Genomic DNA, 16,812 nt, shown 5'->3' on the forward strand with positions numbered 1-16,812 from the left:
CAAGTTTCAGAAATATCCTTCCAATACAACATCTCCAGAAATAATAACAAACTTCAATTGTCAAAATCCAAGATGGGTGCTTGTCAACCATTTCATTTTCCTGAACAGTCTCTAAATTAACTTGGCACAAATATGGACTGAGAGGAGCCATCATATCAAATTTCAGAAATATCCTGCCAACACTTCTCAAGAAATCCTAGATTTCATATGTAGGTTTCTCTCATTTTTTTGGGCATATGTAATTTTGACATTCAAAGTAGAATAACAGTTTGACAGTGAAAGTTTCCTATTTCTGATAGTACCAGTCGGAGCTATATAAAATTTGACAATTACTTTTTCTGATAATGCCAGTGAGAGTTTTGACAAGTAAGTTTACTACATTTTACTTTTTTATAGTACAAGCGGGGTTTTGACAATTTAGTTTACTATTACATATATGTACTGGTATTTTGCATTTTCAATTTGATACATATCGGCCAACTGGATTTAATGTTACATCTTTGTTCCCCTTCATCCAAAGTGAACTTCCACTTTAAATATCAGCATCATGCTGCATATGACTTAACTTGCACCAAACATTGTAACCTAGATACAAGGTCAAACACTTAAACAAGAGATCTCAGAGGGATCTTGGCACCCACCATTGAAATATCTTTATAGGTTCCATGTCAGACTGATCTTCTCTCTATTTTTCCCTTCCTGTTACTAATCTGTGAAAATTGAGAAACATCCTCCAGTACTTTTTAAACAAGGGGAACCTATATATGAAATTTGAGATTTAGCGACAATGGCTGTCTGTCCCAAAATGGTCCCAAAATGCAATACGAGGGACTAATGGGAACCTACATATGAAATTTGAGAAAGATCCCTTCAGTACCTTCTGTAAAATAGCGATAACAAACTTCAATTGTCAAAATCCAAGATGGCTGCCTGTCGGCCATGTTGTTTTCCGACTGGTCCCAAAATGCAATATGCATAATTAGGGACCAAGGGAAACCTACATATGAAACTTTAGAAAGGTCCCTTGAGTACTTTCTGAGAAATAGCGATAACAATCTTCAATTGTCAAAATCTAAGATGGCTGCCTGTCGGCCATGTTGCTTTCAGATTGGTCCAAAAATGCAATATGCATAACTAGTGACCAAGTGGAACCTACATATAAAATTTTAGAAAGATCCCTTGAGTACTTTCTGAGAAATAGTGATAAGAATTGTTTACGGGTGGACGCAGGGCGATTTGAATCACCATCTGATGATGGTGGGCTAAAAATCCCGGTTCTGACTGATGCTGCAAAAACAACACAAAACTGAGGGTATTTTTTTTCATTTTTATTGAAATGCACAATTTTTCAAATAACATAAATATTCTAGCATTGAAACCTGCTCAGTTTGAAGCAATGCCGTATGACATCTGACCATCACTTGTAAAGAATTCTTATATGTGTAACTTTATTGAATTCCTAATCACAATTAAGGATGGTTCTCTTTCCTCCATCAACTATTTTACCGACTCATGTTGCACACCAATGTTACAAGACCGTACAAATCTCACAACAGTCTGTATTACAGATGACCTACAAACTTTTGTTACAGTCAAAGTTTCTCCTCACTTATGCTCAATGTTTGAGGGTATATTGGAGCGCCTACCAAAGACATAAAACGGTTTCACTTGAGCTTCTCTTCTTAATGATTCAAAAGCTGGCTTTGTTGCTAACTCGGATATCATCAGTGCAACTACTCCCAATCCAACACCCTTTTTTGCTACCTGGAAAAGGCTGAGATCTGCAAAACATATAAAAAAGTTCTTATAAATGGAGAGAGAAAAAATATTCATTTAACTTCAAAATTTTCATTCTTCTCACTGAACTATCGCCAAGATGACTGAACTACCGCCAGGGTGACTGAACTACTGCCAAGATGACTGAACTAGCGCCAGGGTGACTGAACCATCGCCAGGATGACTGAACTAGCGCCAGGATGACTGAATCATTGCCAGGATGACTGAACCATCGCTAAAATGACTGAACCACCACCAGGATGATCTGACTGAACCATCGCCAAGATGACTGAACTGCCGTCAGGATGACTGAACTACTGCCAGGATGACTGACTCCCCTGAATCATCCCCAAACACAGTAAGGTGCAAAACTTTAGTGAACATGTGTGCTGACAACAGAAGTTTTGAAAAGGTTTTGATGAAATGTGTTGAAACAGTTGTCCAGACAATACAAATACATGTAAAGGGGCATAGATATTTGATAATAATGCTTTAATTAAAATGTAAGTTCAGGTACACATGTATTCTGACTACATCAATAAATTTTCAAAAAGTTTGGATGAAAACCAAGAGTTGTCTGGACAAAGAGCAGGAAAAGGGGCATAACTGTCCCAAAAAAAAAAGAAGAAAAAAAAAAAAAAAAAAACACACGCAAATAAATGGGGGTGCACAAACCAGTGTGTGATAACTACACCACAATGTTTCACAAAATTCAGATTAAAACCATAGAAACACAGAGATGATCCCCTCATAACTTAGTTACAATGGGGTTAACAAGGACTTTGAAGATGGCAGCCATGGCAGTCATGTTGAATCAAGATAGTCAAGACCCTCTGCAGACCAACTCGGTAGTACTCTTTATTAATATGACTTTCTGTCCAGGGATTATAGCGCTAACAGTTATTGAATTAGTGATTGGTGATCTGAATCATTTCTTTCTATGGTCACATGAAAAAAACAAAAATGTAACTAAGAGGCCCAAGAGTTTTAATGGTTGCATAAGTTCTAATTAATGTATACATATTAAATTGATTGTTTTAAAGATATTATTCAAAGTAACAAAAATATTGTCTAACATACAGATTTAAGACCAAGGAATATTTGATTCTAGCAACTCCGGGGTTTGAGCAAGGAAATTGTAGAAATGTTAGCACATCTGACAACTTTGGGTCCAACCCCAGCCCTAGAGGTTAGTTACAATAAAATATTCATAGCATTAACCATCTTTTCATGCATATACTATGTACCTGAACTCCATGAAGTATGTATACAGGAGTAACCTAATTTTGATTACCAACATTCAAACACTTTTCACCTATGAAGAGTATTTGTTATCAGCACATATGAATCTTATAATATCTTATAATTCCAATTAACTTTGAATTGAACAAAACATAACTGCAAGATCCATGACAAATGTTCTAAGAAATAATGATAGCAAACTTTCAATTATCAAAATTCAAAATGGTTGCCTGAAAGCCATCTTGTTGTTCTGTCACAAAATTGAACATACACAACTAGGGATCAAAAATCAAGGGGAACGACAGGGGTAGGGCTGTAGATAATTGGTGAATGATCGCTTCAGTGCTTCTCTAGAAATAGTAATAACAACAATATTTCAAAGATACCAGGCGAAGAGCGATTTGAATTACCCTAATCTAATGATGATGGACTAAAAACTACATATGGGTGTACAAATTCAGAAGTGGTGACCAGAATCATCTACAGCAATGTTTCACAGACTATTGTTCAACTCACTCATCTATCGATCCCCCTAAACTTCATATAATTAGTCAAAGGTATAAATATGTTTTATTGAACACTCACTTTTCAATCCAAAGACAGCCCCTGCAGCTGCACCTCCAACAAAATGGTTGATCTCATCAGATTTTCCTCTAATATCTGCAGCATAGCTTGTTGCATACACATATGTTGCTGCTGCCACAACTGAAACAAACAAGAGCTGTTGTAGAACAGCATAGCTCATCTCGCAAATTTTTTTCAATAAATGATTATACTAGAAAATGTCTTTAAGACATAAATGCCCCTGCTGCCACTGGTCACCCTGAAACACAGTTTGATCCCATTGTATGTGCTTCCAATTTCATGGCAGGGTCATAAATATATGAATTGATGTTGTTTTTTTGGATAAATAATGTTGGGTACTTAATGGAATTAATTTGTGTTACTCAACTTTAATTTTATATCATTCATAAATAGCTGAGAAATCTCTGATATCTTCAACAAGAGGCCCAGGGGCCTTAACGGTCATCTGACTCTATATTAAAACCCTTATATTATTCTAGTATGTATTCTCTGTAGCAAGTATATAGTGGCACTGTTGGCCATGGTGGCCATCTTGGATTTCTGACTGACCCAATAAATAACAACACTTGGTCTGGACCATCTAAGGATAATTTCTGGTAAGTAAGAGCTGAATCCCACTGGTGGAATTTGAGAAGAAGTTTGAAATAGGCATTGTTCAGGAAAACCATGATTGCACAATCATGTAACAAAATGGCCGCCATGGCTGCCAAGTCAATGATTTTACTAGGCCGAAAAATAACAACACTTTGTTGGCCCTCCTTCCTTAACATCCTCACCCATTTCCAGCTCAATGGCACCAATGGAACTGGAGAAGAAGTTTAAAATGTGTTTTTCAAGATGGTGGCCATCTTGGATTTCAGACCAATCAAAACATAACACCACTTGGTGGGGATCATATCAGGATCATTTCAGGCAAGTTTCAGCTCAATAGCACTGGTGGAACTCGAGAAGAAGTTTAAAATGTGTTTTTGAAGATGGTGGCTATGGCGGCCATCTTGTATTTCGGACCGACCCGAAAAATAACAACACTTGGTCAGGACCATATCAGGATCATTTCAGGCAAGTTTCAGCTCAATAGCACTGGTCGAACTTGAGAAGAAGTTTAAAATGTGTTTTTCAAGATGGTGGCTATGGCGGCCATCTTGGATTTCGGACCGACCCGAAAAATAACAACACTTGGTCAGGACCATCTCAGGTTCATTTCTGGCCAGTTTCAGCTCAATAGCACTGGTGGAACATGTGAAGAAGTTTAAAATGTGTTTTCAAAATGGCGGCTATGGCGGCCATCTTGGATTTCGGACCGACCCGAAAAATAACAACACTTGGTCAGGACCATCTCAGGATCATTTCAGGCAAGTTTCAGCTCAATCCCACTAGTGGAACTTGAGAAGAAATGTGAGAAGTTTACGTACGGCGGACGGCGACGGAAGAAGCATGATGACCCTTCGGGTCAGATGACCTAAAAATGCTAAAAGTGTTCAGTTCAAAATATGTCAAACAGGACTTTTCCCAAAAACTTTTTTTAGGTTGACTCCAGGAGAGGATAATATAAACCCACAGGGCCCTAATGTCAAATATCAATTAGTATAGATTTTAAGTGATATTGTGTGTATATAATTTAGATTGAACGAAAATGTATCAGAGTGTACAGTACATGTATGTAAAATATGAAAAGAATGTGTGAGGGGATAGGATCTCTGATGAGTGAGAGATAGGATGTCTGATGAGTGAAAGCCCTCCTGCGTGAGGACATTTGTTTATATGCTTGTTGAATAAAATTGATTTAAAAAAAAAAGAGAAAAAAAAGATAAGCTACATAGCAAGTTACAAACTGTTGTGATAAGCGGTTTGAAAGAAATGTAAAAAATAGATAAACAAATAAATAGAAAACAGTTGATTATAGAATTTACTTTGTGCAAAGGGTCACAGTTAAATAAAAACGGAATACTGACACAGGAAAAAAAAAAAAAAAAAAAAAAAAAAATATCAATACCCTAGTACAACTTCAAAGTGATGTGTTATTGCCTTTGAATACTTGCACCAAAATGTTAATACGAAATGTATTAGAAAAACGCCAATTCCGATGTGATGACAACATTAGCTCTCCCTCTTCTTCAAAGAGGAAAGCTAATAATCAAAGTTAAAAAGAGAACTCTATGAGGGGAACAATATACACCTGATGTCTCCGAACCTGTAGTGTTCCCTTTAACACTCAATATAACAGACACAACTGGGTTCTACCTGCACGTCTTTATAACTAGACACCACAGCTGATGTGCTGAATGTTTCATTGCATACATGTACATGTATTTGTTAATATAGAACTTACTGTTAGGTGCAATAACAAAACCATATACTCCAAGTTTAGGAACAATGGAAGCAGATGATTTTACAATTCCAGCTGGACCAAGACATGATCTAGCGAAGCCAGCAGCAATTCCTGAAATGAAAAAAAAAAAGTTATCCCAAAACTGTTTAAGTAAATTAAGTCCAATTAAATATCCAGATAGTTAATCCATCAGAGCTTCATTGATCTTTTAATCACTTCGATGAGAGAATATTTGAGAAACAAAATTAATATATACCCAACTTTGATAGTGTTGGAGATTAACTCACAATTTATAAAACTAAGTTCAAAACAAGCCAAACGATGAAAAAAAATTCCTCCATTTGATTTTATCCAAAAATATCCATCATGTAAAATATAACATGATCCAACTGATGGACAAAGAGACAGATGAAAGGTAACACTATATGACCATTTTGTGGTGGAGAATAAAAAGTTAATAGTTTATACACCACTTCCATAAAGAAATTTGAGCATCATTATTACTTCAGATGAAGCAAGGAGATATAAATTAAATCCCCTGTCTGTCAATCAGGCAACTGTAGAATATACCCTTGAATTGACTATCCACCTATACTAAGAGTATTACATTGTCTGCCTAGCTGTGTATCTATAGAGCATGCATCTTTAATGTGGAAACAAGGTTTTCTGTAGGACATGGCCGACATGCCTATCACAGTGTTCCAGTTTGGCCAGCTAATTCACTAGTGATTAAAAAAGTGGAAATTTCCTCGCCCAAGTGGAAGTTTCTTCCACTTTCCTCTTAACATACCACAGGTTTTTTTTATTACCATCTTTTTTTTAATTTTTTACCATCGGTTTTTTACTATCACCAGCAGTTCGGTAAAACTTCTACTGGGGCGAGGAAATATCCACCGACTTGACTAAAACTTGCACCAGTTCAGTAAAATCTCAACCAGTCCGCGAAGATCATGGCTGAACGCATTTATCTGTAGATGTGTATAATTATCGGTGAAATTCAGAATTCCAAACGTATCTTGAACTATCAATGGTCAGTTAATTGCTCGGTTAATTTAGACATAAAACTATTCACAATCATCTGGGAAATCTTCCAATTCTTGTCCATCCCTACATTTGACTAAGCCATTATAATCCATGTCTTTAAGTTCTCCTTCCATCAAATAAATTTGACAGAAGAATGACATAAACTCAACACAAATGTTTCTAATTTCAGCATTATTATTGTTGTAGTATTATTGTACCGGTCATGGCAGATTTTATTGTGTTTGCATCAAAATCTTAGCCACACCCAATGGTGTTGGAGAATTCCACATTTTCATATAGTAGTGCACTCTTCAGACATGGTGTCAGGGCCAGAGGAAACTCTGGCTACATATAATGTAGGGGAACTGGACCGGGTTGATAATCGGCGACCAGGTAGCTCAATTGGTAGAGCATCCGGCTAGTGTTCAGAGGTCCCGGGGTCGAACCCCAGTCTGGCCGTGTATTTTCCCACTCCTACTACACATAATAGTATAAGTACCAATTCACAATGCGTATGTAACAGAGTGCATGATTAATTAAATTTAAATCACTGCCTCCGCTAGGGATCGAACCCAGGACCTCTGGCTTACTAGTCTGACGCTCAACAGATCGAGCTAAAGAGAAGATCTCTCTAGCCGAGCGGTATATTGGGGCTAGTATTTACCAGGGTTACATGTACACTTACATATGGTTAAAAAGTAACGTTCAAGATGCAACTTAGCTATACTTTAAAATCCAGAACCAAACTCGGATTCCTCGAACTATTGATCAGGTACCCACTTATTCAGGTAAGTTGGGTTTCACTTTATTCTGTACTCATTTGAGTCATTTCTCATAATTTAATAACATATTGCAAATAAAATACTTTTAAGACGTTTTGTGTACTGTACCTATTATCAAACATAGTGTTGTACTATACACATTATTAAACATATTTCAAAAAAAGACAGTATTCCGCGTACTGACATTTAATGTTCATTCTAGTCGCTTTGGGACACTTTAAACTAAAACTTATTGGCTGTCACAGGTCCGATAAAGTGCTAAAAAGCTTGCTCAAGGTCATAAACATACCCGCGCCAGCAGCAATACTGCAAGCTGTGACAGCTTTTTTTTCTGTCTGCTGTCCATCTGGGATTGACCAAATCGTGTGCCAACCAGTAAGCCATTGTTTTCTCAATATGAAACTCTTTATATCGTGGATTTCTTCTGTTTTTTCTGATTGCTTCTCTTCTCCCTCCATGTTTGATTCAGTGTTGTCAACACGCTTGAGTTAAGTGATGTCATACTACCCGACAATAAGTGCTTGACCGAAGCAGATTTCAAACCGGAAGTAAATAAATACACGTCAGTGGTGCTGCAATTTGATAATTGACAACCGATATTGAATCATTCTCTAGAAAGCTTTCAGTCAAGAGCAAGCACGTAAGTATGACAATTATAATCCACCATTAACCGACCATAATTCTTAATCACATGCTTAAAATTGACAATAGAAATTTAGAATGTACGGTACAGTCTTAATCTCTAATCACAATAGGGATACTTTGATATTTTGTCAATAATACATATATAGATATCAACCCTGTATACTGAGCATCAAACACCTATGGAACCATTATCAAAATGACTGTTTGTAGAAGTTAATTATGATAATAAGACTTGAAGATAAGTCTAGTCCGCTTAAACGACAGGTACATTGTCATTTTGTCTGTTATTTCGCTTAGGCTACAGTAGCCTTTTATTGTCTTATTGGAGAGGCAGTATAGAAAGATGTAATGTAAAAAAATGAAGTTGTTATTAAATTAGATGTGATTCACTCTGATTTGACCTTTGACCATCTGGGCAAGGTTGTAATGATCCAATGACTACAATCAAATGGCATTGAGTAAGAAAGGACACAACAACTGTCACTAAGATATTTTTAATAGTTCAAAAATTATTGCCTAGAAAGGAAATGATTTGGCCTTTGACCTTCGGCTTCAGGTCAAAATGATCCAATGACATATCGAGTACTACACTTCATCCATGGCTGATAAGTAAAAGATATATACCGGTGTATATATATACATGTATGTGTACATAAAGGAACTTTCATTAAGATATCTTGAGGTGTCTTAGTTATACGTTAAAATTCACCAAGACAAGAATCATTGAAAACGTTTGCACTTATTTTGACCTTTGACTTTGCAACAACACACGGACAACCTTGTAACAGCATTTGAAAGCTCAGCTTATGCCACCAACCTTGAGCAGTTTAAACACTTATCCATAGCTTTGAAATTTTCAAATTTTTTTAAACGGAGAATTTACACACCCATCTGAACAGAAGAGCTGCCAGTAATGATGGGACATTGATTTCAAATCCACAATCAGTTATTGATCAAAGCAGATATTTTTGAGAGTTGAATAATTTATTATATATATATATATATGTACTTTGAATCCTGGTTTCAGAAGTTTTTTATTTTATTGGTAGATATAGTGTGAATGTGTAATCTATGCCTTAATTAAAACTTCCATTTTATTTTTTATTTTCCAGAAATAATCTGTGATCCATCTATACTAGATTGATCAAAAAACCCCAAAAAGACTAAAAAAATGTGGAAATCAAAGGAGTTTGGCCTGTCTTTACTGATCTGCATCATGCATATCCACTTAGGAGTAGGTGAGTATACGTAGTGCACTGTAGACTTGTACATGTGTTATTCTGTAAAACCTGACTTTTTGTGAAGTGTTTGTGTTGGTGTGTGAGATTTCCCGGTCTCATTTTGATAGTAATTAGATTTGTAGATAAATTTTTCTTTTGACCAAACTTTAACTTGTAATACCTTTTCTTGTATCACACTTGCTCACTCACGCCTGGGAGTTGAGACAGTAGGGTTCTCTATACTCCTTACAATTTGATGGAATTAATGGTATTGATTTCATTTACCTTTGGAGTTATGAGTCTTTGCCCCCTTTGGTTGATGTATGAAATGTCCTTATCTGATATGCCCCAAATGGGTTGTACAATTTTATTTTAGTATTTATCTCAGGCAAAGGCAGAAGATGAACTATTTTTTCATATTTCATTAAGAAATACAATTGGTGTAAATCTTTTTGGTTATAATGCATTTTGCACCAAAAAGATGACAGATTTGATGAAATAGGGTAGAGTTTTCCTGTCTCATCTGTTTTTACTTGTGTAAATACATAAGTAGCTTTATCTGATGTATTTTTTTTTAATTTTTTTGCAGTAAATCATGCATACTAAAATAAAAAGCTTGTGTAGATCTAGTTAATATTATGTTATTATTACCCGGTAGATTAAGATTTTGTTTTTTATCAGTAAAAGTTAAAGGTCAGACTTGAGCAAATTTCAAAATAAAAAGCTGATATACAGGATTACTCATGAGTCATTGAACAGATGTTTTTTATTGATGCGGTGAATGAGAGTATAACCTGTAATGATATTTCATTTTGTGAAATTACTGCTATTACATTATGTAGGGTCCTCCTGGAGTAGTGGAGGAGGAGGAGGAGATGGGGTCTTACTGGCAGATGTTAAAACCTTGACTTTGTACAATGGCCAAATGACAAACGCTCGACGGAGCGCTCCAGTTCCACAGTTAAAGTGTGTAGGAGGGTCTGCTGGGTGTGGTGCCTTTGTTCCACAAGTAGTCCAGTGTACAAACAGAGGTTCAGATGGGTATGATGTTCAGGTAAGTCTATTACAAATGATGTAGTTAATTCCAGAGGAATCAGACTATAGGATTGCATTGTGTCCATCCTTCAAGACATCTTTCTGTCCTTCCACATTTTAGATTGTCTGGGCTCAATCTCATTAGCTACTTGCTACTTGAACTTCATATTTTAGACATGAGTTCACCTAGACATAGAGCTTTGTCTTGTTCATGTTTTTTTGTTTTGTTCAGGTAGCTTTGTCTTGTTCAAGACACTTTGTCTTGTTCAGGTTATTTCTACTTGTTATGCATCATTTCAGAATCATTGATTTCATTATAAAACAATTAACCTGTCATGTTGTAAATTAGATAACTCATGCTGTGAATAGCTCATTAGCAACTAGTCAACATAATTTAGTTATAGGCATTCTCATATCATAGTAGAAAACCTGTTATACAAAGTACAATGTATTTTATTTGATTTACAGTGGGAGTGTAAGACAGACATGGACAATGCCTACAGGTTTGGGAAGGTGGAGGTGTCCTGTGAAGGATATGGTTATCCAGATGACCCATACATACTGCGAGGCTCTTGTGGTGTAAGTACTTGAATACTTTATAAACATCTTCTAAGAATTGGTCAAAACTATTGGATCAGGTGTTCTTATAATTGTTACTTAATCAGGACATTTCTTGTAATCTAGTGAAATAATTCGAATATGGCGGGCAAATGCTAGCTTTTGCTATAGGTATCTATATAACAGCCTAACCCATTGTTAAATTATAGGTCACTGCAATGTATACGACACACTATATATAGATTTCTATTATCATTAGGACAAATCGAGGCTTGCATGTTTTGTTAATGTATGTAACTGATACAATTAATGTTATAGAATGACTATAAATTTTAATTTAAATGGATATAGCTAATATATATATATTAGAGTCAGGTCAGCTTTCAGTTTATGAGTACACTATCATTTTTTCTAATGCACACATTTCCTATGTACTGTACATGGATGTTGTTTGTATGCGCTTTTAAATTGCAATATTGTACATGAACTGGTATATGCACATGTATATTACTTTTCATAATATCAAATGAAGACAGGTTTTATTGTGATTATAGACATTACTGTATTTGAGAGTTAAATGTTTCAGCTTGAGTACACCATCGATCTGACTGAAGAAGGTCACAACCAAAGAAGAAATCAACAACAACATAACTATGGCAGCCATTATGGAGGTCACCATGACGACTATCATGATAGGTCATCCTACCAATCTGGGTGAGTATGCAACACTGTAATATTACAATGAAAAGCTTATGATTGTGTTTCCATAGCTGTTATTACAATGAAAAGCTTATGATTGTGTTTCCATAGCTGTTAGTTTTCTGTGATTTTATAGACTACAGTTAAACTTGAACATGTTTCAGATACAATTACAGTAAGGCAAAATCCATCCTAGGGGATTTGATCATGCTGTGTGCTGTTGGAGGGGTTGTGTATATCATCTATAGGACCTGTATCGTAGGGGGGCCACAGGCAGAAAATGGACCCCCCAACCAGGACAACCAGTGGGGAAACAGTCAGCCCCCACCCCCAGGGTTCCGACAGGATTATATGCCAGGTGGAGGTGAGTCGCAATATACAACTCGGCTTTTCTTAGATTTAACTCATAATGACTTAAGATGTTGTGAAATTCTATGTTAACAGAGTAAACTATCAAAAAGTACCTGTATATTATCTATTGTGTATTTTTTCTTTTAAAGGCTCATGCTCAGGATCTTCTTACTACACTGGTGGCAATACCAACTACGCCCGGCCAGGTAACACAGGAGGTGGCTTCTGGACTGGTGCTGCTACTGGTGGCCTTCTCGGATACATGTTTGGTAACAGGGGCAACAACTACTACGGCAGCAGGACATACTCTCCCTACACTGGCTCCTCCTTCTGGGGTCAATCACGCACACATCGTCCTTCTGCATTCTCAGGGGGATCCTCATTCTCATCATTTGGAGGGGGTGGAAGTTCAGGTACTAGAACAGCCTCAGGGTTTGGTGGAACCAAACGAAGATGATTTTGTCAGAATCTGCATTGCCTTGAAGATAAGAGTGTTATTGGAGTTGTGATGCAATGTTTGAGATGCAAAAGATACTAAGAAATCTGAACACAATCTGAACACAACTACCCAAATATTCTACTGTATACCTGGCAGCTTTTGCCCTCTGACAAAAATACCTTTTTTTTTACTCATTAAAAGTTCATCAAGAGAATATTTGAGTTGTTACAGTAGAGAGTAGTGAAGGCTTCATTACACTGTTAAATTCTCTGTTTGCTTATTGGCAAAAGTTCAGCAATAACAAAATGTTGTGGTATACAGTATATATATACCAGATCATTTTATCTATTCCAGACATCACCATCATACTGGCATCAAAAATTCACTGAACATAGTTTTAGCTATTCAGAAAACAACTTCACTGTAATGGAATGTTCAAAACACTCTGATGAATCAAATAATGAGATAAAGAAATATTCTCCACTCTGACATGTTTTATTCTAATATTTTACTGCTCTATTATATTGTTTATTTTTCATTTATCTTAAGGATTTTTCTACTAAAACAGTTATAAAACTTTCAATGGTGATAAATTAATTCCTTGAAACCTTGAAGACTGTGAATGATAACTAGAGGAAAAACACTGTGTTATACCAGGTGGACATGGGGCGTCATTGTTGTGTGTGGAGTAGATGGATTTAATCCCAAATATATGTATCATAAAAATATCAGCAAATTAAACATAATATTTACATTATTTAGACATTTGTAATAACTATGATAAGTAAAACTAATACAGTTAAGACACAGTCAACTTAATCAAGTACATAGACAAATTTGCCTGTTTTTTCTCCTGTCATTTATTGTGTTGCATGCAAAAAGCAGGCGACATATACAGTCATCACTTTGTCAGCATCAGTGTTGTGGGATAACACAAGTTCCCTTGGGCTGATCAAACTCAAACTTCATGCAGGACTTCCTTAATAAAAGTGCTCGCTTTAGATTGATTTTCTGGTCCGAACATCAAAGGCCAAGGTCACTTTCACAAAAAAAAAAGAAAATTTGTTTAAATTTGTTTCCATTTCCATGCTACAATCCAAGTTCAAGTGGGCAGTCAAAATCAAAGTAACCGTTAATGAAAATAGAAAATTTGTTTACTTATAACGCAAGTTCCTTTGGGCCCATCAAATTCAATGCAGTTTTTCCTTACCACAAGTGCTTGCATGGGATTGTTTTTTACTAGTCCAAATGTCAAAGTCACTGTTACTTTAGATAGAATATCTGTTTCCATGCAATAACTCCAGTTCTCTTGGGGCGATCTAGCACAAACTTCTTGAGGTGCTCATTTACTCAAAGTTCCTGCTCTGTATTGCTGAATTTTTAGCATATTTGAGTGAAGCTATTCTTGCTTACTTTTTACTGTGATATTGGTATTTGTGTGTGCTCAATGTAATATAGTGTGATATTATACCGAGATGAGGCAATATTCATGTTCAATATATCCGAAGATAATAAAAACATGACTTGAAATTTCTTGGAAAACCTGTCAGTGTGCAATTTGCTTATAAAGTAAGTTCCTTTCTTAAAAAATGTACGAAATTCCTAAGTCTATCATGATACAGTTACAGGGTTTCACATGGCAAACCTGAGAGTTACCTATGATGCTGAAAATTTGTTAAAGCATATTAAAGCAGAAAGATAGTCGGAATCATTTGTACTATATCAACTGATGCAATGGGACGCAAAGATGAAATCCAGTTTCTCTGTTTTTTTGTTTTTTTTTAAGTCTTTGGAACTGTTTGTCAATGTTATGTTAAGGTTGGTACTATAAAGGATGATATCCACTGGAAAAATGAGGTACCTGATAATATATATAGAGTCCTATTTGTATACTATGAAAGTATATTATTTATCAATGTAAACAGAATGACACATTGTTATTATTGATATGAAATGATTTAGGATCACAGTAAATTTAGAAAATGGAGACTGTGATAATTCACTATATGATGACAAGATATAACATGTGAAACCAGTCTCAACATTTTTTATTAATTTTGGAATACACCTAGTATCCTGAATACTTTACCATCTGGCTTGTATGTTAGGAGTGACCCACTGCATAATGACTACATAAATATGTAGACTATAGTTATAGATTTTATAATGTAGTGTCTTCAGTGTAAGGTATCATTTGGGAGTATCATTGTGCTTGTAATGTTATTGTTAATGATGTATTTTCATTTCATAATAAAAAGTATCAACATGATTTTTAAAAGCTTTGCTCTTTATTATCAGTGTAATCATTAAGTGTTTCTACTGAAGGAATCTCGATTTTCTATTATCCTGAAATTAAAACATGTTCCTGCCGTCAGTGCCTGTCAAAAATCAAATCTGGGTCTCGGGCATGATAGCCACAACTCCAACCTCCTGAGCCAAAGAAGCATGCACTGTCAGCTGAATGATGTAGGTTGTATTTAATTAACAAAAGCCATACGGACCTGTTCCTTTTACCCCTCCCTCCTATTTTTCTTGAGATTTCATAAAACACAAGACACTCATTACCATCGATGTGGAATTTTAGCAGGATGCCAATGTGAAAGAACACAGAAAACATCTTGATCCTGCCTATATAGTGCTCCCATTGGAATCAAACTTCTGCCTCTTGTGTGCTAATTCCTGAGCCAAAGAAGCACCCTCCATCAGCTGAGTGGCAGAGATTGTATTTAACAGTATGTACAAGCCATACCGACCCGTTCCTTTTACATGCACCACTTGATCCAAGCTCTGTTTTTCTGGAGATTTCCTAAATCTCAGCATGAGACTCAATAACAACCAGGATTTTAGATGGATGGTAATAATGTGAAAAGAATGGAAAAAGGGCATTCCTGTATAGTGCCCCAGCAGGAATCTATTTCGGGTCTCTGATATGTGATAACCCATTGCCTCTACCACCTGAGCAAAAGAAGCATGCTTTGTCATCAGCTGAGTGATGGAGACCTGTTTAACACTATATACATTTTGTATATGTATAAACCACCCGAACCTGCCATTTCTTTCATAAATATATTTGGATTAACTTAAAGGTGTTTAAAATGTTCAAGACACCCATTATCATAAATGTGGGATTTTAGCAGGGTGCCAATGTGAAAGAAAAGGAAAACATTTTGATCGTGCCTAGACTACTCCCATGGAGTTACTGTGAGACACCAAACAAACATGCTCCACATGTAGGGTAAGAGAAAAAATTGCATACATTGTATACATTTAATAGAAAGTGCAAGAATCTGTTGAATTATAATGATGATACATTCACTTATTTTGGAAGAAAACTTAATCATCTTGAGCATATTGTCAAAAAGAAACAGATTGTGGTATAAATGATACATATTTTGTGTTATTAGCTCACCTGGTCCGAAGGAACAAGGTGAGCTTATGCCATACTGTTGCGTCCGTCGTCTGTCCGTCAACAATTGACTTCTTCTTCATAACCACACGTCAGAATTTGACCAAATTTGATCAGAAGCATCCCTATGGGATGGGGACTCAAAATTGTACAAATGATGGGGCTGACCCCAAGGGGTCTGAGGGGCGGGGCCAAAAGGGGTCAATTTGGCAATATTGATATAAACAACTTCTTCTCTGAAACCAAGCAATGGATATCACTCATATTTGCCTGGTAGCATCACTATGAGGTGGGGATTAAAAATTGTACAAATGATGGAGCTGACACCCCAGGGGCCTGAGGGGCGGGGCCAAATGTGGTCAATTGGGCTATATTGATATAAGCAACTTCTTCTCTGAAACCAAACAATGGATATTGCTCATATTTTTCTGGTAGCATTACTATTAGATGATGATTCAAAATTGTACAAATGGTGGGGCTGACCCCCTGGGGGCCTGAGGGGCGGGGCCAAAAGGGGTCAATTTGGCTATATTGATATAAACGACTTCTTCTCTGAAACCAAGCAAAGGATATTGCTCCTATTTGCCTGATAGCATCACTATGGGGTGGGGATTACCCCCCAGGGGCCTGAGGGGTGGGGCCTAATGAGGTCAATTGGGCTATATTGATATAAACGACCTCTTCTCTGAAACCGAGCAATGGATATTGCTCATATTTGCCTG

The 16,812-nt window shown here is 36.3% G+C and overlaps 2 protein-coding genes across 2 annotated transcripts; one reads left to right on the forward strand and one right to left on the reverse strand.

The window, feature by feature from the left end:
• Positions 1–1,312: 1,312 nt before the first annotated feature.
• On the reverse strand, positions 1,313–8,249 carry LOC117325696 (NADH dehydrogenase [ubiquinone] 1 alpha subcomplex subunit 11-like). Its single transcript, XM_033882115.1, has 4 exons — positions 8,027–8,249; positions 5,933–6,043; positions 3,604–3,723; positions 1,313–1,781 (listed from the first exon to the last, which is right to left on the reverse strand). Exons 1-4 carry the CDS (start codon positions 8,193–8,195, stop codon positions 1,606–1,608), a joined length of 576 nt encoding a protein of 191 aa, XP_033738006.1. The 5' UTR covers positions 8,196–8,249; the 3' UTR covers positions 1,313–1,605.
• Positions 8,250–8,273: 24 nt separating this feature from the next.
• Positions 8,274–14,710, forward strand: LOC117325695 (store-operated calcium entry-associated regulatory factor-like). Its single transcript, XM_033882114.1, has 7 exons — positions 8,274–8,377; positions 9,495–9,620; positions 10,445–10,656; positions 11,106–11,216; positions 11,782–11,909; positions 12,059–12,258; positions 12,395–14,710. Exons 2-7 carry the CDS (start codon positions 9,554–9,556, stop codon positions 12,700–12,702), a joined length of 1,026 nt encoding a protein of 341 aa, XP_033738005.1. The 5' UTR covers positions 8,274–8,377; positions 9,495–9,553; the 3' UTR covers positions 12,703–14,710.
• Positions 14,711–16,812: the final 2,102 nt, after the last annotated feature.

The sequence above is a fragment of the Pecten maximus genome, chromosome 4 (genome assembly GCF_902652985.1).
Source record: "Pecten maximus chromosome 4, xPecMax1.1, whole genome shotgun sequence".
In the NCBI taxonomy this organism is placed as follows: domain Eukaryota; kingdom Metazoa; phylum Mollusca; class Bivalvia; order Pectinida; family Pectinidae; genus Pecten; species Pecten maximus.